Genomic DNA, 22081 nt, shown 5'->3' with positions numbered 1-22081 from the left:
TTTTAAAAACCTTGGCGCGCATTTGCTACCCGCGTCGACAAATTCGACCCTTGGAAGTACCTACTTTAAGAAAAAATACTTTTGACTTCATTTATTATCAATGATATTTAATCGATTTTTTAATCGTGTACACCACTATATTTATTTCTTGTGGCAACATTGTGTGGTCACGTGACTCAGTCAGGGTTTTGCAAACGGTGAGTGGAGTGCCTTGTCATCAGTCCTTTGAGTTTTTGGATGATTTTCTTTGGAATTCTTATTCAAAGTGAGTAATTTTATGAAGAAAATCGTTTGTAAAGCATGTACTTGTTTTTTTGTGCTGTGATTTTGTGTTTGTGAAATGTGCTTTCCTATGACGAAATTGTACCTTGTTCTGTGACCAGTGATATGACGCCATTTTCTTCGTGAATGCCAATTAGTAAATTCTTCAATATTTTCTTTGTTTCTCTTCTTTACCGTGGCAGTAGCATATATTTCGTTTCATATAGAGGCTAGTGAACTGCTTTGTTGGGTTTTAACATAGTACACACATCAGACGTAGCTCTAGAGTGCATGACTGCATTTCTATTCATTACGTATTTTTTGCATGACACCACCTTCATGAAGGCGTACTTGCAGTGTCCTGCCTTCCTCCTTCTTTAAATGTCTTCAAATTAAAGTCTAATAACGGTTTTTGAGTATGATAAGATGTAATCATTATGTAAATTCGTTATACTTATTGACAATAGATATGTTCGAGATTTTTTCATAGTAGGTAGGGGTACCCTCCACTTCCTGTTGATCGAGTAACGTGTCTCAATGAGGTTTTTGCCCATAATATTCTGTATTTTCTCTGAAGTTTTGCTAACTAGACCACTAGTTACATAGGGATAAGAGTAATATTTGTAGGTCACTAGTTATTTTGCTACTCATGGAGGGGTCAAACACATTTTGATGGTGTATTTATAGCTGCACGCTGGTAATTATTAATATTTATGGCGTGAGTTGAAGATTGTAGTGCTTAGGATGGTATCACGGTTGTTTGCAGAATTCCAATGAACACACTATGCTATGTATTGTTGTTAACAATAGATAAGCATAATACATATACTTGCATAGTTTTTATCTATAGGCTTAGTGATTTGATCTGACATTTTCCTTAACCATTTTGTGGTGCATTTGTGTATTGTGAGATAATAGGTATTTCTAGTTAATTATTTATTAGTGTCAGTCAAACAATAAATAGTTTAGGATATGCCTTAGTTACAAGTGACACATGCCTATTTCTTTGTTTGTTAATTTGGTATCATTGAGTAACCTCATTTAGTCTAGTGTTATTATTCACTGTGTAGTCAAAACGGAGTGATTTAGTTAATTGTTCTACTGATTCTCACTTTTATTATTTACCTATATACACATTAATATTGCTTGTTTTTATTATAGTATTATTATTTCCAAACTTATTTTAAGTAGAAAATAGTGTGGTCTCTGCTTGTATTTTTCTTTACATGAAACAAAATATGTTTTCCCTGAGTCATGGGAAGCATAAACATTGTTGACATGAAAAACTTTTAATGAAACAATGTTTCTTGTAAATGTTTGGTTCAGTATGTAAAGTAAAAGATGAGCCAGGGACCAACACAAGTGAGAGAGGCTTTTTATACCTATTTAAAATATTCTGTCCCTACCATTATTATTATGAAATAGACAATTTTATCTTGTCTGTACACATAATTGTTCAAGTATTAATTTTCTATTTGTATTGACAAGACAATAGTCATAATTAAATTCTAAATGCTAAATATTAAAATTCTATACTTTGTAGGGCATTCAAATAACTTCATTGTTTTAATTTTATTGCTGATTAGGAACAGAGTCCTTTATTGGGATAACAAGAAAGGACAAACAATGTCTTGTTTTGTATCCAAGTCAGAAATAAACAGACAGTGTTTTGAATAAAAGCCAAGATTGAGAATTTCCATTGTATCTAACACTTATGTGTTGAGGTGTCCCACATTATGTCAAATAGAGATAACAGGGGCTGGTTATCAATGTGTTAGTTTTGCTGCTATAATATACCTACCTACTCATGGTAGATTGCCATTTATTGATAACATAAAAATAACATTGTTAATCGTTACACAATGGAATTTGAACTTAAAATACTAAATAATATTCAAACATTCAATACCTACCTACTTTGAAACTGTCATATTATAATAACCTTAGTTTTTATTGAACATTACAATCTAATCTAACTCATATTGAAAGCAAACCATTACTTTACTATTTTTAATGATAAATTGTTGGTTCACTTAAACATCTGTTATAATGGTTTCTCCATTGTGGCAGGTGGTGTAACCATTCATTGTGATGCCGGTGGATGCTGACCTCCACTGCACAGACGTGGTGTCGCCTGGTTGTGAGTTGAAAGGCCTGCGCACATGGAAAGACATTTGTCTGGTACGGAACTCACTCTTCCAATATCAGGTTTGTATGTAACAAACAACATTACACTAGCCAGCAGCACATGGAACCACATCACACGTGTCCAACGACATCTGTTGATTCTTCTGTTAAATACGTGAATTAATCGCTCTTAAAGTCGTAGCTAACAAAAAATAAAATTACACGAAATAGGCAAGATATCTTAACAGCGAAATATTGTTATCGAAATGGAAGACGTAGAATGTAGGTATATACCTACCTATTACAAGCGGTAATTAAGTATCTACGTAATTTAAAAAGCGCGGTGATTATCGCTTTAGTCTACTAAAATTGTACAAGTTTTTGTACAAACCATTCAGCAGACAATAACGTTCAATTTGAATTAAGGTTGCTGAATAAAATACTGGACTGTTAGTGCCAAGTCAGTTGCTGCGTACAGCGGCGGCCACGTGACGGACGATTTCAGCTATATTCTCACAGCGTACGGCGCATTTCTCTGTATAGCAATCCTTGTTTTCACGTGTTCGCATTTCATTGACCTCGCAATTTTCTTTCTTGTCTTTGTTTCTTTGTCCAAAAGTTTCGAAACCTGGATAATTGTCACAATGAAGTTTTATATTGGATTAGTCACGCTTTGTTTACGTGAAGTTCAAGTTTTGTGCCAATCAGGAGCATTGTGGCGTTGCACCGAGGGTTGTCGTCGTCGCGTAGTGCGTAGTTAGGACCGGGATTTATACGTAGCGGAGCGGGCGTGTGGCGAGGTCAGCGCCCTGGCCCAGGACTAATTCGGGGGAGATCGACGACTCGCGCCGCCGTTGCGGCTTTGTCTGCGTCCGGCGTTCGTCGCCTCCGCCTCCGCCGCCGCTGTCGACGTTCCAACACTCACACGTCTTTGTTTTGTATAGCTGCACAATCACCTCGCATGACCTTTCCGCCATTATCAAGACTTCTTGTCATTGGCAATAAACAAGTGCACGTAACGTGTAAATGAGCCCTAATGAGAATTGAAAGGTACCGCTATTATCTTGAAAACAGTTTCTTTAGACAACGTTTACTTTGTAGTGTTTGTTTGTTTAACATATTTGAGGTTCAATGGTCGTTGACATTCGAATATTAACCTCAGTTTTCACTTTCATCTTTGAAGTTGAAACTGCATTATTGTTTTCCTGGTTCATGGTTCTCGCATACATTATGGACACGTTGTGAGTCACGTATGGTGCGGAACTACGATGACGGTCAAATTTACTTGGAATAAGTTGAATAATTGGGTAATTACTGTAAATGTCCTCACGAACAGGTCGTTTCCTTTCAAACAGCCTTTCGAAATATTTAACGTGACGAAACGATATTTTATAAAAAGTAACATTTATATGTTTACGATGCAAGTGCTCTATATGGTTATGGATTCTCATATACAGAGTGAATATATTAGAGGCTACAGCGTGGGATTATGGCGCTGCTAGAGTCGTATCGTCTCTAAGTAGGTAACCAACCAGATAAAGAGCTCATTTGATATTATTCTACAAACAATAGAGTCCTTAATTAGTATTCGGGATTGTCATCATAATACGTTTTAATTATTTAGCTACATAATGTAGGTAGACCACATTGTGAAGAGAATACACTTTAAATAAATGTCACTTAATCATTACGTTTTAATGTATGATGAATAGAAGGAATCTCCTCTGTACTAAATGTGATTAGTCACTATGTTGTACAGAAATTACATAGTATTTCCTCCAGGAAAGTAATGAATGAGTCATATGGCAACAAATTATTTTGATCCCCATGCGTGACTCAGTCGGTGGTTTATCCCTGTTTTCTATAATTTAACCGGTTCCAACCAGATGAGAAGTGCACAAGTCTTATTGGAGATAATGGTGTTTGTGAGCGAGCCGTGCTAATGTAGTGATATGATTTGAAGTGTGCTGTGGATAGTCGTTCTGTCGAGCATGTGTTTATCAACCAGCGGGCAGTGGCTTGTTTGTATTGGTGAGTGCGTGCGCGTGTGGAATGGTATGACGCGAATAGTTGCAGGAGGCGGCGGCGGCGGGTCGGCCCGCGGTCCGCTCAGTCAGTTCTCGGCATCAGGCCGCGCGCGTCGGAGCTCACCGCGAGGCCGTCATACGCGACACGTGCGTCAAATATAGTTTTACTCAGCAGCGGTTGCAACTAATACACCTTATCTACACGATAATAGTGCGAATTAGTGTGCCCGTTACTAAGCACCAATGCAAAGTGGCAGTGATATCGTTTTTGTGGTAATGAAGCGCTTTCGAGCGTAGTTTCTACGTGGCCATGGGCTCGTGTTCCCACTCGAAGGTAATATTGTGTGGTTAACTGTGCGATGTTTTTGTGTGCGTCTGCGTCTCGAGATGTGTCCGAGGGAAGGCATCGCGCCCCAGCTAGACGAGGCTGTTTGAAGGCCGCCGCCCCGACCTTGGTGTCAGAAGGTCAATGGCCTCACGTGTTAACAACTTTCATATGCAATTCCAAACATCCTATTGGATCTTTGTCTTGGAACCAACGTGACTTGCTGTAAGCCCGTGGCGTTGTTAAAAGCAAGGCTGTGATGGAGATCTAAATAAACTTTTTACTTTCATAGACGAATATTGTGAAAGTTACGCTGTTACTGGTCTCAGAATAGTTGGTTACAAATTGCGTTCCCTGAATACGGATCATGTTCACATTTAGGGGCAATAAAACGAGTAAGAAGCTGCAAATGTTATTTCTGTTGAAATGTACCTACAATATACAGTGTACATTATTTGCCGACACGTTTAATTACGATTTATGTATTGAAAGTTTCGAGGAACTCGTGCCCTGTAGGCAGGTCTGTGTGGTCGGCTGCAGTCGCGTGCGTTTTGCAACATTTGGCGCATTTAATTAGTCCGTGGATGTTCAGGTGACCACCTCATTGCCGTCATCTCAAAATTAGTGAGTTTTAGGAAGCTCAGTGTGTAGGTTGATCATCAATTTTTTTGATGGGTGTACTATATAGGGATGCATTGTAAAGCAGAAAACAGGTGGATTTGGTTATTTGGTGCTGTTATGTGAGAATAGCGAATGAACTTTTCGCAAGTCACTTTCCAAGTCTATCTAAGACAATCTAGTAAACTCTTTTTTCAAAAATCAATTTCTTATATGATTTGCTTTAACAAAACCTGGACTAGTTTCATTCTAGGTAAAAACTGAGACTATTTTTTTTAACCTGCATTGAAACTGGAGTGTCTAGGATAAGGTTTTGTTATTACAAACCATAACATAATTTCTTTTTTGATTACTATTTCCAAGTTGAATCTGATAAAAAAGGAATTCTTGCAATAAATTCTATTCAATTACTTCTAACGGCTTGGCTAACACTAATAAGGGCTTCCTCCGTACAAAAGACATCAACGAGATCATTGTTATTGTACCATAATGACGTTCTTCAAAAATAACTTTAAAACTACTAAGCCGATTTTGATGAAATTGGCAGTATTTCCAAAGTTGGTCGATACTTAATCCAATAATAAGAATTATTGCACTACGATTTGTTGTTACTGAAAAATGCGTGGACACACATACCTATATGTGAAAATACCTGTGAAAAATGGCATACATATTTAAGAAGCCCACATAGAGTAACATGTACGAATATTGTGTAATTCTAACAATATTATACATTATACAGGTCAAATGGATAACCTCCTTTTTATGAAGTCGGTTAAAACACGTCAGGCAGGATGTGATTTTCCGAAAGGGCGTTAACGATGTTTCAGTATATAAGGCGACACTATGTATTTTCATGATTCTGATTATTACGTCGACTTGGTAGGTTCTTGGATTTGAATGTGAATCGAAGTTGAATTGTCTTCCTGGTAATAACCATGTTCTGGTATGTTCTGCATTGATGCACGCTCGTTTCAGAAACGAAGGTTTCTGTTTTCAAACTTGGTCACGTTTATACACTCACTTAACACCCGCGATGGCGTTTTCTAACAAGTAGTGCTGCCTCCACGTTTACACTACGTGTTATACAAATTCTAGTTAAGATTGTGTGATTCATTGTTGACTTAAATAGCCACTACTCGATTGATAACACTTACTAATGAAATAAGTAACAAAACTTCGGTCGACAATTTAGAAAAAAAAAGAAGTGTTGGGGTTTGGGTTTCGGTGGAATCTACCTGTTGATTGGCACAATTGGCTGCGCAACCCTGTAAAAATTCGTATTTCTAATAACTGTTTATAATGGTAGCAAAGTGTGTAGCTGCGCATTGTGTTTCAAACAATGACTACGCGTCTATTGTGCTTAATCTGTGCGAACGAAAGAGAGAACGATATGCGAGGAGCCGTGTTCACAGCTGCACTGCGTGTGCGCAATCAGCTGACGCCGCGGCGGCCATCTTGCCGTGCGTGCTCGATTGTCGCCGCGTCATTGTACACGTTTGTGACGCATATATTTTTCCTTCAAATGCTAATGTCATTGTCCTGTTGGTCCTGGCTGGTCTATTGTTTGTTAAAATCAGCTCGTTCAGTTGACGAGTGGCGAAGTTCCTTTCAGGCCTACTTCCTTGTTGCATTACCATGCGGAAGGTTAGTCCGCGAGACCCTGGCTAGTCTATTTTTGGTGAGTGACGTTTCCACTAAGATAGACAAGCATAACATACGTGATAGGTACCCATACATTACGGTTTTATGCTATGACTGACAGATATTCGTAAGATTGCAAAGAACTCGCGCCAAGGAAATCGGTTTTGGCCTTGTGCCTCGATCGCATTTATTATTGTGGAGTTTCCGTGTTTATTATATCTCTCGAAGTTTGTTGGTTATACGAAAAGATTGTTTTCGAATTTAAAAATAGTTTTTATGCCTGATAGGTATGCGATTGTTATTCTACTTTTCCTCATGTATTTTTTTTCGTCTACTATATCTAGGCCACTTGTTTGAGGGATTTGTTTCACGTAACTTTTGTATCTGAAATGGCGGTAAACGTCAGGTTTTCTGGAACTTTTTCTTTGCCCTGCACGATTTTTGTGCTCGCACCGTTACAGTTACCGTTGATCGAGTGGTCAGACCTGTATTTGCCTTAAACCGATATCATAAATTCGGCTAGGTATGTGTAGATATCTCAATATAGCTCGAAAGATGCTGCGACACTCAAGTCGACCTGAATCCTATCTCGTAGGAGGGACCTAATTTCGTGTTTATTTTACTACATACTTATTTCTGTAATGTATTTAATGACCCCTTTAAGAGAAGTTATATCGTTGCTAGGTAGGCTTGTGCTAAAAGAAGGTTATCTTGTAAGTTAGTCTGAATTTGTACAAGTTGAAGTAAATGTTCTTGGTTCAAGGTATTCTTTTGCAACTTTTAATTTTACAAGGCTCAAAGACTTCCAAGTGAATATCTAAGGAAGCACTGCAAATAAAACAAAGGAGTCAACTCAAGCCGCTATGTTCAGTTACGCCCGTCATTGTATTAATATTGTTGCTTTGTGTTCGTGGGAGGTGATTTAACGGTTCAGGGGCCTGCGTTATCTCGGGATGGGTTAGGAGCACATGTTTGTGTAGTAGGGTAGGGGGTGCAGCGGCACATGTGTGACGATGTGTCGGAGTGTCGGGGCCGGCCGCGGTCGGCGGTGCACTGCAAGCGGGTCGCGCTCGAATTGCGTAGCGAGCACTCGGCAAGTGGGTCACCGGGGCACGGCGCACTCACGCCGCCGCCGCCGCCGCGACGACCCATACACACACACGCATACCGCGGACAACTCGTGCATTACAGCTTGCACTATCTTTGAAGTTATCTTATCCGGGAATAGGTATAGAGCGTATGGACGTATAGACATCATGTTTACTGATCAAGTTATGACTATTATTGTTGAATGACGTACGTGTTATCTCTGCCAAGTTACAACAAATTCTTAAATACGATGATATGACTTACGAGTTAAACGCTTCAATTGAATCACCAGTTACCAGCGGACCAATACTGCTAATTTGGCAAGTGAGCCTAGCTTCGCCATCATCGTAACGCTATAATTGAACATCACGTTTCCGACTGGGCGGCGAGTCGCCTTGGCACACTTATTTCGTACAACACTACATGCCTCCAAATTATTTACTGGTATCTACTGCTTGTGTGCAATAATTCGCGTAATTAACACTAATTTTGAATTACAAATGAATTAAAGCCTGAAAGATAATATTTTTTTAAAATTTTATAATAATGAAATATTTCTTCTGTTTTCAATTTTAGTTACATATGCAAATCTTAAATTTGGTTTAGGTACTAAATTACATAAATATGAATACGTAATTTGTGTTAGCAAATTTTGTACCAAGGATAATCAATGATATTTAAGTTATAAATTAAATCAGCGGAGGTCAGATACGTATCGTAACGAGTCCGTCTAAGTTGTAGCAGATCTGGAAGGTTATTTCTCAGACTTGTGGCATAATAACAAATGTTAATTGATGTGTCCTCTACACCAACGCGGCGACGCCACCAGCCACGTATTTATCAACAAACCTGTTTATTTTTACTTTGGTTCCACGTATTGGTTTCAAATGTAAAATGTGAAAATCATTAAATGTGTTTATCGCCAGTTTCGACTGCGATATCACAGTTGGGGTTTGGTTGACGTTGATAAAATTCTGCGGCGTAGATATGGCACCGTCCGTTGATACGAACAAAGACGTGTTTGCTTCGCGTTAAGTGTGATGACAGAGCACGCTATACCCGATGTTTTTGTTACTTATAATTATAGAAAACGATTTCGTTTTTTTATCCGCTAGTGTTGAGGAGTGCGCTATATAATATCTACATAATTGAAAGCGATATCCTCGCTGTTTGTCGTGTGATGCCCCTGTAGCCTGATAACGTTAGTAGGGGAAGTAGAAGTTACTTTGTACCATTTTATTTTACTATCGTTCGTTTTCTTAATTATTCATATTATTAACGAAATTCCTTCCAATCGTCATCTGTACACGATTTCTGGAATTTTGTTAATGGGTAGCGTTTCTCAACACATTTAACTATAAAGTATGCGAACAACTGCGCACACTCCGCGATCCGTTGTATTGCAACGTTTCTTTGCCCGAGCACGGTTGGAATATGGAATTACCAGGATTGCAAGTGTAAACATCATTAATTATTTACATTTATATGAGTATACATCGGAGCTCACATGCGCATTTACGCATGTCCGTAAATGCGTATGTGAGCTAACAGCTGCGTATAATGAAAACGATCTCTTTAAAATTAAGACGCAACTTCTTTGAAACTTAGGAAACAATAATAACACCTTTAATTTATCATTATCACTCACTATTAAAATACATATGTTTTCCTAAAACAAGCTACGTTGTTTGCGGCAAACAACATAGCTTTATCATATAACAACAAAGTGAGATATTATTAGTAGGCGGGGTGTTCACTCGTAGTTGTATCCGGGCGGTGACGTGCGCGGGCGCGGGCGCGGACCCGAGCGGCGCGTGAGCACCCCTGCGTGCGGCCCGGTCGATGACTCTCCCAAGTCCGAGCCCAGTGCTAATGACCTCGCCCGGTGCACGCTCTCCACTCCAAACAATCATTATTGCAATAATTAGTGCACATTCCGTTACTATTTAAACATTTCATAAGATAATCCTTGGCCACGCGTGGGCGCCGTCTCTGACGAAAGTGGCGTCACATTTCTCAGACAAATAATGTTTTTATCATCAGGTTGTAATATACCTAACCTAACAGTCATTCACAGGTGTGCTGATTTTATACTCGCGCACAATATCGTTCTACTTGTGTCAAGTGCAAATACCAGCAAAAACAAGAAAAAATACACACATCGTTTATGTGAGGTTAGATCTTAACTATGATTGTCCTTTGGAGTTTTGACACAATTGAGTGCGTGCTACCATGTCTTGATGGAGCAACGATAGCATTTCATCATTTAACTTCGATGCTATGAGATTCGGGTATTGGCAAAGTGGCCATGGGTTTCGCCGCAATTGTTGTTTTTGTGAGTCTGTCGAGCAGTAGTCTATTCTGTAACTTTTGATAGCTTTGGTAGAGTTCTGTTGGTCTGTCAAAAAACAAATTAATTTTATAACTTAGTTATCCTGTGAACCTTCGACAAGTTTATTTTTGTTAATAAAGTTAAAAAAGAATTTGATGGTTGATACCGATTTTTGACAGATCTCAGTTGTCCACGGACGCTGTTGAATGTTACAGTATAAACGTATAGACAGGGCGTCGCAGTTGATGGTCGCAGTTGGCCGTCCGGTGGTGGTGGCGACGGCGACGCTCAATGCGTGAAATGTTCGCGTGGCGACCTTGCGGCGGGACTCTGCGCGCCCCGTTTCGCGGACGCGTTCCACTTTAGCCGCAGCTCTCTCTCGTTACGCAAACCCGCCGTTATGCATATTATGTTTTGCCTCTACGAAATCGTATTTTGCGCCTTAGATACCACTTTCTATCGAAATAATCGAGTCTAATGCGCGTTCTATCTGGTTTCAGACTGAAAATAATTGATCATAGACACGCACGAGCTTCAATGTAAGATAGGCAAGACAACACTGTTCGAGATTTTTGTATTGGATTAGAATTAATTTCAACAACAATAACAATCCCAATTAACTTCTCACTCGTAACTTTTTCACAGACAAAATACTGCTGCTGTCTAACTGTTAGGACAAAGACATTACTAATACAAAACTGTTTTGAATCGAGGCATATTTTTACAAGTTGTTTTTTCTTATTGTTCCAGGGCCCTCAGAGATCCTGACACAGAAAGTACAGCAGCTCATTGGCAAGGGAAGCCACTGCCGTCGGACACTGCGAGACGGGGAATAATCGTGTCTAAATTCAACAGTTTGCAAGTGCAACTACCGTGCCCACAGACTGTTACGACAAATAAGTGCAATATACTGTTAGTGCAATCGTACTTTTGACACAAGTGAAGTGACAGACATTACGTTTGCTTTAAAAGTGAAATTATAGTGAACAATGGAGCGTGAATCTAATCCTATGGAGGCTTTGTGCCGCTCCGGCTGTGGGTTCTACGGGAACCCCTCCACAGACGGACTCTGTTCGGTATGCTTCAAGGTACGGTACAACTATCAACTACTACGCTTACATGTGTACAATATAGTATAAAGTATTAGACTAGTCAGTTTTATAGACAAGAATTTTAAGAATAGGGCAGTGTTTTACTTTCATTCTTGGGTAATTTCGAAGATGCATGAACACTCACAATTATAAGAATATATTAGTAATAAATAATATATACCAATGATTGCTTTTCTAAGCCACTTTCATTCATTTGTTTTCGTCATGACGTCACATTACACGAGCGCAATTTGCTTAGCTACATGTAATAATGTAATCATTTGTAATGTAGTGTATGCAACTGAAAATAAATTCATGGACCATATATTTGAGTACAGCATTGTAGTGGCTGGCCTGTATTTGCGACTATTCAGTCACCCATTGTGCTACTGTACAATAGATGTGGCATAGGTGGCCACCCGTCAGTATAAGTAAGTACATGCGGAATCTTTCATACATCTGTATTACATATTATTATAGTACAAGATAAATAAGGGAGCCGTGGTAGCCCAGTTAGTAGAACGCTTGCCTCTCACTTTGAGGTCGCAGGTTCGAACCCAGCACAGGCCTAAACCAATGATTGTCGAATTCATGTATGGATCATAAATGATTATCACGTACTCAGCGGTGAAGGAAAACATCGTGAGGAAACCCATATTCCCGAGAAATGCATATTCGGAGGTGTGACCTAACCTGTATTGGTCTGGTTTTCCCTTCGCGGGTTGGAAGGTCAGACAGGCAGTCGCTTCTGTAAAAAAGCGGAACTGTCAAATCTTCAGGTTATGTAAGTGTACCCTGTGGAAAACGGGATAATGCTAAGGGGATAATAGTAGCAAGATAAATTTTAAATACCATATAGTAAGCTATTTATTCATGCTAGATACCTATTGTATTGAGCAATAACGTATTGTGAGACTGTGCAGTAAATAGCACAGTATCGTATAAGCTGTTGGTGTACCTTTTATAAATAAATAAAAACTGTCAAAAAAAATTGTGAGACTTGGCCAATAATTTGCCTTGTTTTGGTCGATAGTAATTAAAATGACGAGAGACGAAAAACATTGGTCTTTCTCGAAAGAACGTTCTAGCTTCTTTAAGAAGGTTCCAGATCGGTTTCTTTGTTTTACGGATAGATAAACTAAAAGACATATAGTAGAAACGACGTTAGATGATGTTCAAATTATACACCTTTAAAACGTGTATTATGTATCTTTCTGTCAATAATTATGGGTTTGGCGCATACCTACTTCTAAGACAAGAATAGATATGAAAAAATCTGTAAATGAATGTCACTGGACTAAATTCAAATCAAATCTACCAAAGATAGCAAACTGTCACAAATTGATGGAATCGGTCTGTAGAGGTCTGTATCGCACTTGAATGATAATTCGATGACGTCGACGGAAATGTAGTAAATCGTACATCCGGAATGAATCTGTATGGAAAGTAGACGACGAGGTAAACCGCTTCATTAAAATATATCGTTCTAGAGTCTTCCTACTTACTAGCCAGTGCAGTGATCGTACCTTAAGGCAATCAGCTGATTTCCTTGTGCGAGGAAGGTGACATTGTGGCCTAGTACACAGTCGCGTCCCGATCTAGAATTTACTTATCTTCTCAAGCAATTGGCTTACAGGGGGGGGGGGAGGGGGGTTAAAATGACCACATCGAAGCAATTCCAGATGACCGCCAGATTGTGCTGTATCTTTCGTCCATTTCTGTAAATTTGTTTTATATGTTGTGTGCAATAATAATATATTTGAATTCATCTAAGAAAGCAATATTGCAATTTGACATTTGTTTGCATTGCGCAAATGCGCACTTTCTTTTATATTCGCAAATGTCAAATTGCAACATTGCTTTCTTAGATGAATTGCTTCGATGTGGCCATTTTAACCCCCCTAGATTTACTAGTCACACACGTACTATTTCACATTTGGTCATTTCATGTCGTCACGTCATTATGTTATTACGTAACATGCAAGATGTTTTTACACAATTCACTAGAGTTGCATAGCCTTTGTGTACGTGAATATGGCCAAACGTTGATATGGTGCATCAGTAATCGTTATCGTTACACGTGTCGACTGTATTTGTGCGTCATTACATTATGTTCTTGGTAGACAGAGCTCGTGCACCTTGCCATCTCTCTTGTTAGTGAACTCATGCGCTAAGAAATGTCTCCTAATATTTACTAAGTTGACTGCTCGGTTTGTAAAGCATAGATCTAACATGGCATAGCATCACGTCTGTACTCCCGAAGGGGTAGTCAGAGGTGTATAGTATACATATGCATTTGGTAATTCAGTCCCACGTAATAGAGCGAGCCTACTGCCATTAATCGGGCACAAATTTTGAATAATCTCATGATGTCAATTATTAACGATCCAAATATGAATTCAAGGTCGCAAAAGTCGGAACTCAGTGGTTTACAGCCCGAGTCGGGATTCGAAACTGTTACACTACGATGTTAAGTCACGCCTTCTCCGAACATAGCTATGGCGGATTTTACATTGACCTATTCAATATTAAATTAAAAGCCTTTTGTGGTAAGGTTGTGCATTGTCTCGTTGATTTCCGCCACAGAACTTGTGTGTTCGCGACGTATATGGTCAGAAAGGATTTAAATGTGGTACGTTGTCTCGTAGCTACTAAAGGAGAGACCTGAAAACACCAGGCGCGTGTTATATAATCTTGCTGAAGGCGTATTCCACTCTCACCGATTCCAAGTTGTTAGTAAAAAACTTTACTTCGCTATGCATACTGCTCAAAGTTGAATGAAGCTGCTGATACATGAGAAACGTGGGCCGTCGTTAGACTCCGTCCCACGTCATCCCCAGCGTCATGCAATTATGAACTATATTAGTGATACATAAAGTTGACCATAATACGTTAGCCTGCCTACCGCATACTTAAATCCTCTTTTTCCGTCAGAAATAGAACATCATTTACTTAGACTTGTTCTCGATGTTTGTGGTTCTAATGTTCTTTGGATAATTGAGAGCTGTATAACTACTTAGTTCTATTGAATTGGCCGAATTTGATGAACCTATGAACTGTGTTAGAACAGTGGTACATAACTCACGTCTCGGATCTCTAATGACGTAGTAAACAAGGCAACATGCAGCCACTTTTGATATAAAGTCTTTAAGATAGACTGTGTTCGAACTAAACTGAACTGTGTACAGTCATTACGGAGCCGTGGTAGCCCAGTTGGTGGAACGGTTGCCTCTCACTTTGAAGTCGCAGGTTCGAATGCAGCACAGGCCTAAACCAATGATTGTCGAATTTGTTTTCGAATTCTTGTTAGGATCATAAATGATTATCACGTGCTCAGCGGTGAAGGAAAACATCGTGAGGAAACTCACATTCCCGAGAAATGCATTTTCGGAAGTATGTGACTTAATCTGTATTGGGCTGGTTTTTCCTTCGCGAGTTGGAGGATCAGACAGGCAGTCGCTTCTGTAAAAAACCGGACCTGTCAAAACTTCAGGTTAGGTTAGCGGAACCTGTGAAAAACGGGATAATGCTAGGGAGATGATGTACAGTCATTAAAAAGTAAAAAGAGTTATTATATCCAAATCGTGCGACAATATAATGTTAACAGTACAACTACATGGAATTTGCACAGATGGTAACTGGCATCCGCGTCACCAGTGCCAAAGGCTTGGCTCTACTATGGTAGCCAATATTTGCATCATGACTATTCTATGTTCGGTAGTGCATTGGAAGTGCGATTTCAAGTGGCTATTTATAACGTCGAAATGAAATTTATTGTAGTAAATGTGATCATTATGATGGAAGTATTTCTCTTGTTACGTCCAATGTCTACGTATTTACGTCTGTTCAAGTGTGTATATAATAACCAGACGTCTTTCACGGAGGTCAGAATGTATATTATGGTATTACTATTGTGCCAACTAAGCTGCTCCATAGCATACCCCTTCTGTTGATTGAGGGTAAGCCTGTGCCCAACAGTGGGACGTATATAGGCTGCTTATGTTTTACGAATAGTGTATATTTTTTTTGCACTTATTCAGGCTCTGTATCGCCGATAAACTGTCTGATAGCTTTCGGAAAATAATATAAAATAGGCTCATATTGAAATATAAATACTACGTTGTTAGTATGGGACTCCAGGCATTAAGAATTGATTTCTGTTTTGTGTATCGAGCTAGAATGCAATTAAATATTCCATTATTTATTTATATACCTTAAAGTCGCGTCTCTACTAAAGGACATTTGAAGAGCGACATATGTCATGGAGACGTTGGGCGATATTGAACGCCGTCGCCAATTTTCTTGACAACCAAGTGGCAAAGTAGCGAGATAAGATATGGGCGTTGTCGCCCGACAAATGACACGTCTCTCGACAAATGTCCTCTAGTGGCAACGAGGTTTAAGGCGAAACAATTAAACATACAAAGCGGTTGCAAGATGTCGCCTTAACAACTTGTAGCTTCGCCTACCCTTAATTTAGTATCTACTCCTGTCAATGTTTTCCAACATGGTAATAAGTTGCTTGAAGTGTTATAAATAAAATAGCACATTATTAACTTATATGTCTTTGTGTTTCCAGGAGGCTTTAAAGAAGAAGCAGCAGCCCCCGGCGTCGACGCCGTCGCCTGTGTCCGCAGCGTTCGTGCCGGCCGCGCCCGCGCCCACGCCGCTCGCCGCCGCCGCGCCCACCGTGCCCACTCTGCCCGCGCAGCCGCAGCACCACACAGATGTGAGGCCACATGCTTGATTTCTTACTTTACATCATGATCCATCTAAAGTCGGTCGCACTTTGGGCGCGTTGTCATACGAACTCGACTCGTGTAGTAACAATGCCAATTTTAAGTAAAGGAACACGCTGCGAGTTGTCATACCCAGTGTCCACGGTATAAAATGCGCCCATAGTGCGACGATAGTCTATCTTTAGGGCAGGCGGAAAAAAGTACAATGACTTAACTATAGACGCCTCGTACCACTAAACGAACCAAAAGCGATAAAGCGCATAGCAAGCGATACGCATCATTTTATTCCGACGCTAACAAGATACAAGTATGTTCCGCCAGCCCTTAAATTATACCTCATTAAATACAGGTAAATTAGAATGACAATAATGTCAGAACTGCTCATTTTCCTGATATGTCTCGCAATGGGATGTATAGTATCTTTCTGTTCTGTTGTCATTCTAATCAAACTATATTCAATGAGGTATTGTAAAAATCATAGTCTGAGCTATGCACCACTTACATCCTCGTTTAACGGTTCCTTACATACAATAGAAAATGAAAAGGCCATTTGTTCTGACCTTCCATACCCATAGCGGAAAATCGCGATGCCTTTTTGTACCATTTATATTAACAGGCCATCTTATCTTATCTGCTATTCACGTGTTGGAGCATTGAGAGTAATTTCTGAATATCCATATACATTATGCAACATTAATAACTTTGTAGAGCTATAGTTGCAATAAATAATGTATCCACCTACCAATAATTGTCATTACTATTATTTCGTAACCGTCAGACTAATTTACACAAATAGCAGCTAATGATAATAAGACTAACTGAAGAATAATGTGACAAATACTTGGCATCGGGAATTACAACGATAGGTTTTAAATTACTATGTAAGTGCGCAGTGATTGGCTAACAGATTTATTATTTAACGTCTTTATTGTTCTTTGATTTATTTATAATTTACTAAAGAATGAATGCCAATATATAACCACGCGAGGTTGTTAGGCAAAACCTTTTATAATTGAAATCAAAAGAGGGATCTGTCCAGCAGAGGCTCGCTTTGCTAATGGTTCCTTACACACAGTATAAAAATAGTATGCATTGCTCTAAAATAGCAATTATGTAGATAATAGAGCCTTGGACACCCTTGAAGCGATGTCTTAAGAAATTCTTTAGTAAGTCTTTATTTTACTGTATCTACGTTAGCCCAGGCACAGTTCCATCTTGCGATCAGAGGTAAGGCTTCTGTCCTGTGTTCACAAGTTTATGGAGTTAATACAGGTGTCCTGAATGTGTAATCGCGTAGTGATGTCACAATGGCATGGCATTCAGTAGAAGTAAAATAGTTAAACATGAAATAATGGCCCTGATTCCTGTATACACCCCCTAATTTTAAGAAATATCTGTAATTTACCTTATCCGCCGAAAAGAAAAGGGACGCCTGATTAACATTTGTTTAATTTTAAAATGTATGAATAACCTGGAAAAATCAAACGGGCATCTAGCTGATATGAAACCGGTTTGCGGTGTGCTGTCAACCTAATTCGGTCGAGTTATTGGCAATGTTAAAATTTGAGAGGGTTGTTTATGATGTCTGCCTAAATAGACGCCTGTCGATTAATTGTCCTTTTCGACTGGTAAGAAAATTAGATGGTGTCTGCAGGAATCAGGAGCAATATCGAAATAGTCAATTGTGAATGATTGTCTGCATTGTAATAGCCCGGTCACTAGAGAGCTTGTGCGCACAAAATATAACACGGATACAAAAAGTTGACTGAGAAAGAAAGTTGGCTCTGCTGTAGTGTGTCGGCATGCCCAGTATGTAGATAACTTTATCTATTTACTAGCCGTGGAGGAACGAGTAACAGTTGACATATAAATACGTCACGTCACGCTAGCTCGAGGATATTGAATGTACACATAGAGGTAATTGATAGTGCAATTATTTTGAAACGTTATATGAGGAAGCAGGTTTTTCAGTGTAGATGGGTATTCCCTCGTCATTGTAAGGAGTTGGAAAGTTAATATTGCCGTTATAATCAAGAAATAAACGTCAGCTATCTATAACGTGCCATGAGTCACGCCGCCGCACGCTCTATCTCTTATGTCGTAAACGATTTCAATTTTCGAGAACAATCTTGATGATTAAACATATTTATTTTTTTAAAGAATTCATCATTTGTAAATTATTCCAATCATGTAAGATAATTACTTATTTGTAGCATTTCCCTTATTTGTTTATGTTGCAAGTGTAGTCAGTACTTCAAACGATATAAATTTTAGTTGGCATTAATTCTCCTTTTCTCCTTCTCCTTTTCATGTTTGGGCAATGTTTTTTCATTTCGTAAACCACTTGCTTAGAAGGTTATGATAATGTAAGTTTCGTAATAATACCAAGATTATTTATTCAGAAATGAAGCCCGTACCTATTTAATTAGCCTATGTACTTCCCACCAGATGGCAACAGTTTAAAAAACTATAATACAAAATAAACGTTTTCTCGGCAATATATAAAAAACAGCTTAGCCCACGTCCGCACTGACAGGTGGCTTACTTAGCGCCTCAAGTCTCACGTGTCACCTGGCTACCCTTTCCTGAATATATCGATATAAATACTCGTTTAGCGTAGCCGATATTTGCATTCGTATTCATTACTCATAAAAGTGTTTGTTTATTGGAAATATTATTTATATATTGATAATTGATAATGTAAAGAATAATGACAATATAGATAAAATATCTATTTAATCATTAATCTTAATGCTTCACAAGTGTTGCTCACTTTGGCCAGGGGCGGCACCTCATCTGACAGGCTGCCACAACCTCTTTACAGGTCTCATTACACTGGTATAAAATATTGCAACCTTTTAAAATAAGAATTTAATGTCAAAGTGACATTTTGTACACAACATTGCAAGGAAAATCAAAAAATAATTTTATTTACCTCTACACAAGAAACAATTTACAGCATTTTGAATGTTATTAATACTTTTATTGTAGGTTTTAAAATGTAACAAATTTTGGATTTCTTTAGACCTCCCATTGATAAGACATGAGGGGATTCTTTACATCGTAATTATGTGGTAAAGTGCGACGTAGTTTTATGGCTTGGAATAGGTTTTACTTAGTATTTGATTATTTTAATACGTTTAATTGATAGTTTCTTGAATACGTTTAGCGAATTCGTTTATTTTTCAGTCAAAATGTCCAACCTGAACGATCTAAAAAATCTCAATAATGGAAAATGACCCTAACAAAAAAGAGTCGAAGGGGAAGAGGTTATTTAAAAAGGCGATAAGACGCAATAGTAAATCTAACAACAGTAGTCAGCAGAGCGCTCTGGAACAGAGTGCGAGTGTGAGCCGCTCTAAGAGCTTCGAGAATAAGCAACAATCTGAGGAGGTGAATGACAGCACGCCGCTGCCCACGCCCGAGGGGCCGCACGAGCGCGCGGAGCACAATGAGGCGCAGAAACACAGGCCCGACGACAAGCCGCGTGCGCAGGAACTGACGCTCCGCAACGTCGGCCCATTCGATGTCGTCAAGGGCAAGAAGATCGTTGACATCCAGGAGAAGCACAACCAAGTGTTCGGCAGTTCGCCAGACCAGCCCAAACTTAAGAGCCCGCAGGACACCGTCAAACAGAAAGATTACTTTTTAGAGCCTGAAACTAGCAAACGTGGCGTTAAAAGGGTCTGTTTTCTTTGTCTACGAAAGAATAACCAGACTTAATATTTAGTGGTATATTAGGCACCTGTGCATAGCTTATCCGTGATCAGTAGCGATTAGTTCGTTTTATTTTGTCATCACTAATAAGGCCTTTGCACATGATTAGTTCCGTTCGTTTCTTTTGTAGCTTTCAGCAGTGTCTTAGCAGTTTGATGGTTGTTTTCAACAGATTTTAATGAATTTGTTTTGTTTTTTCCAGAAATTGGAAGAGGAGAGTGGAGCGGGCACGAGTGGCACAAGCACGGGCGCCTCTGACACCGACGCGGACGACAAGGATCCCAGCAAGGACAAGAAGAAAAAGAATAGGTGCGCCGTCTGCCGCAAGAAGGTTGGACTCACAGGTAATTCATGTTCACAATTATTATGATCCCTGCAATATCTTTAAAAGACGAATCAGAGTTTCCTTTTCTTGTTAAAGAATAATTATATGAAAATAATCAGTTTCCAATTTGGCCTTTTGCCACTGAAAATGTTTTATAGTAGACCAGTTAGTCGATCTCAAAGACGACTAAGCAGGGGCACTCGAAGTAGTGGTGTGAATGTATAGCTAGTAAGTAGTGTTTGTTTGCTGAGCGAGTGCGTGGTGTGCGCAGGGTTCGAGTGCCGCTGCGGCGGGCTGTTCTGCGCCGTGCACCGGTACAGCGACAAGCACGAGTGCTCGTTCGACTACCGGGAGCTGGGCGCGCAGGAGATCCGCCGCAACAACCCCGTCGTCGTCTCGCAGAAGATACACAAGATATGAGCCCCTGTCACCGCCCACCACTCCAAATATCCCCAACAATCATACCTTATTGATTTACTCTAAATAAATATTCGATCGAGTTTGTGTCTCTTATTTACGTGTAGTTGTTTTGACGATGGCGGTGTGTCCGCGCCGCTAGCCAGATTAAAGTTCTTTTACAGTTTGTTTGACAGAGACTATTTTCTGGATTAGAGTTGTGTATTATTATTACGATGCCGCGCGATTAGAAACGCAGACTCGATCCGACTGTATTTAGATTTATTTGTGGCGAGAATTTTAATTTTAAATTTTTATTAAAAATTGTAGATAATGTTCGTTTCGGGTAGGAATTTCTGGATTATTTTTCGAGTTAATAAGTAGAGTTTTGAATATTGTCCATTCACCTCCATTGTAAATATTAGATATAATTAATTATAGAAACAAATCCTATATATTGTAAAAAATTAAAACTCCAAAAAAAGCTACATTGTTATGATTCCAACGGAGAGCCTTGCGTGCTTAAAATTCGAGATAACATTGTTAGCTGAAGCTCAACGAGCGGCCGGCGCCGACTCTCCATGTTATTTGCCTAGTTGTAAATTGTACAGAGGTTCGCTACCGACTTGACTCGTGTTTGTCGAAAACATTCAAATGGTGATAATACAGGTAGTGGAACTTCTAAATGAAGGCGTTTATGTGCTAGACAACGATTAGTTGGTGACTGTATAGTAATGCCCAACCGCCGCAGCCCCGCGGCGGCGCCGCCCGGGCCACGCGCGCCGCCGGCTCCGGATTAACATCATCTTCAAATTATTAGTACTGTAATTTTGGTTTGGGAAGTCGTCGCTTTCTTATTTGTCTAACATTCGGCGTAAGAGACCTAGTGTTTAGCGAGATTGTGGTGTGTATCGGCATAAGGTGAGCGCTCTCCGCGCTCCGCTCTTTGTGTGAAAATTATAAGTATAGTTATACATATTAAGTAGTCGACACTTTATATTATTACACATATAAGTAGGAAAGAATTATTTAGCTTTTTTTCTTTTAATCACAATATTATTCAAAATTGTAAGTTGTATTTTGTAACTCGTTCATTTTAGTGGTGAAGTTGAATCAATAATATCTATACTTATATCGCTTCGGTCGTCCAAAGTAGACTAACTGATTGGTTGGACTTAATTATTTAATGACTTTTGTTGTATATTTTGTTAGGTCATTGATTAATTTTGGTCTTTTGCTTGAACATAATCAGATAAAGATGATGTTAATAATGAATGATTTTTTCTTCTATCTTGCTGTTTTAATTTAGTTCTATTAAAGTCATTAAATTTTCAGGAACATATACATTGTTTTTGTTATTTAATAAAACGCCTGAACACACAGTACACAG

At 39.1% G+C, this 22081-nt stretch overlaps 2 protein-coding genes across 7 annotated transcripts; both read left to right on the top strand.

Annotated features, from left to right (window-relative positions):
* Positions 1–160: 160 nt before the first annotated feature.
* LOC126370143 (AN1-type zinc finger protein 6) lies at positions 161–22033 on the top strand. Of its 6 annotated transcripts, none has more exons than XM_050014892.1 (6): positions 161–265; positions 2332–2442; positions 11174–11511; positions 16094–16243; positions 20173–20314; positions 20567–22033. In XM_050014892.1, the coding sequence occupies exons 3-6, from the start codon at positions 11413–11415 to the stop codon at positions 20713–20715; spliced, it is 540 nt and encodes a 179-aa protein (XP_049870849.1). In that variant the 5' UTR covers positions 161–265; positions 2332–2442; positions 11174–11412; the 3' UTR covers positions 20716–22033. The 6 variants fall into 6 exon arrangements, with proteins under 6 accessions (XP_049870849.1, XP_049870848.1, XP_049870853.1 ...); XM_050014891.1 differs by having other exon boundaries at positions 2332–2469; XM_050014895.1 differs by lacking the exon at positions 161–265 and adding an exon at positions 274–418.
* Positions 16252–20164, top strand: LOC126370147 (uncharacterized). Its single transcript, XM_050014901.1, has one exon. It carries the CDS (start codon positions 19482–19484, stop codon positions 19974–19976), a length of 495 nt encoding a protein of 164 aa, XP_049870858.1. The 5' UTR covers positions 16252–19481; the 3' UTR covers positions 19977–20164.
* Positions 22034–22081: the final 48 nt, after the last annotated feature.

This window comes from Pectinophora gossypiella, chromosome 10, assembly GCF_024362695.1.
Source record: "Pectinophora gossypiella chromosome 10, ilPecGoss1.1, whole genome shotgun sequence".
Taxonomy (NCBI): Eukaryota; Metazoa; Arthropoda; class Insecta; order Lepidoptera; family Gelechiidae; genus Pectinophora; species Pectinophora gossypiella.
Note: the sequence above shows the minus strand (reverse complement) of the source record. Positions and strands in the feature narration are given on the sequence as shown.

Excerpts from the sequence above, each read along its gene's own strand:
- LOC126370147 (XM_050014901.1), top strand. The coding sequence starts at position 19,482 with ATGGAAAATGACCCTAACAAAAAAGAGTCGAAGGGGAAGAGGTTATTT.
- LOC126370143 (XM_050014892.1), top strand. The coding sequence starts at position 11,413 with ATGGAGCGTGAATCTAATCCTATGGAGGCTTTGTGCCGCTCCGGCTGT. Across the intron at positions 11,512-16,093 it reads TCTGTTCGGTATGCTTCAAG|GAGGCTTTAAAGAAGAAGCA; the intron begins GTACGGTACAAC and ends TTGTGTTTCCAG. Across the intron at positions 20,315-20,566 it reads CAAGAAGGTTGGACTCACAG|GGTTCGAGTGCCGCTGCGGC; the intron begins GTAATTCATGTT and ends TGGTGTGCGCAG.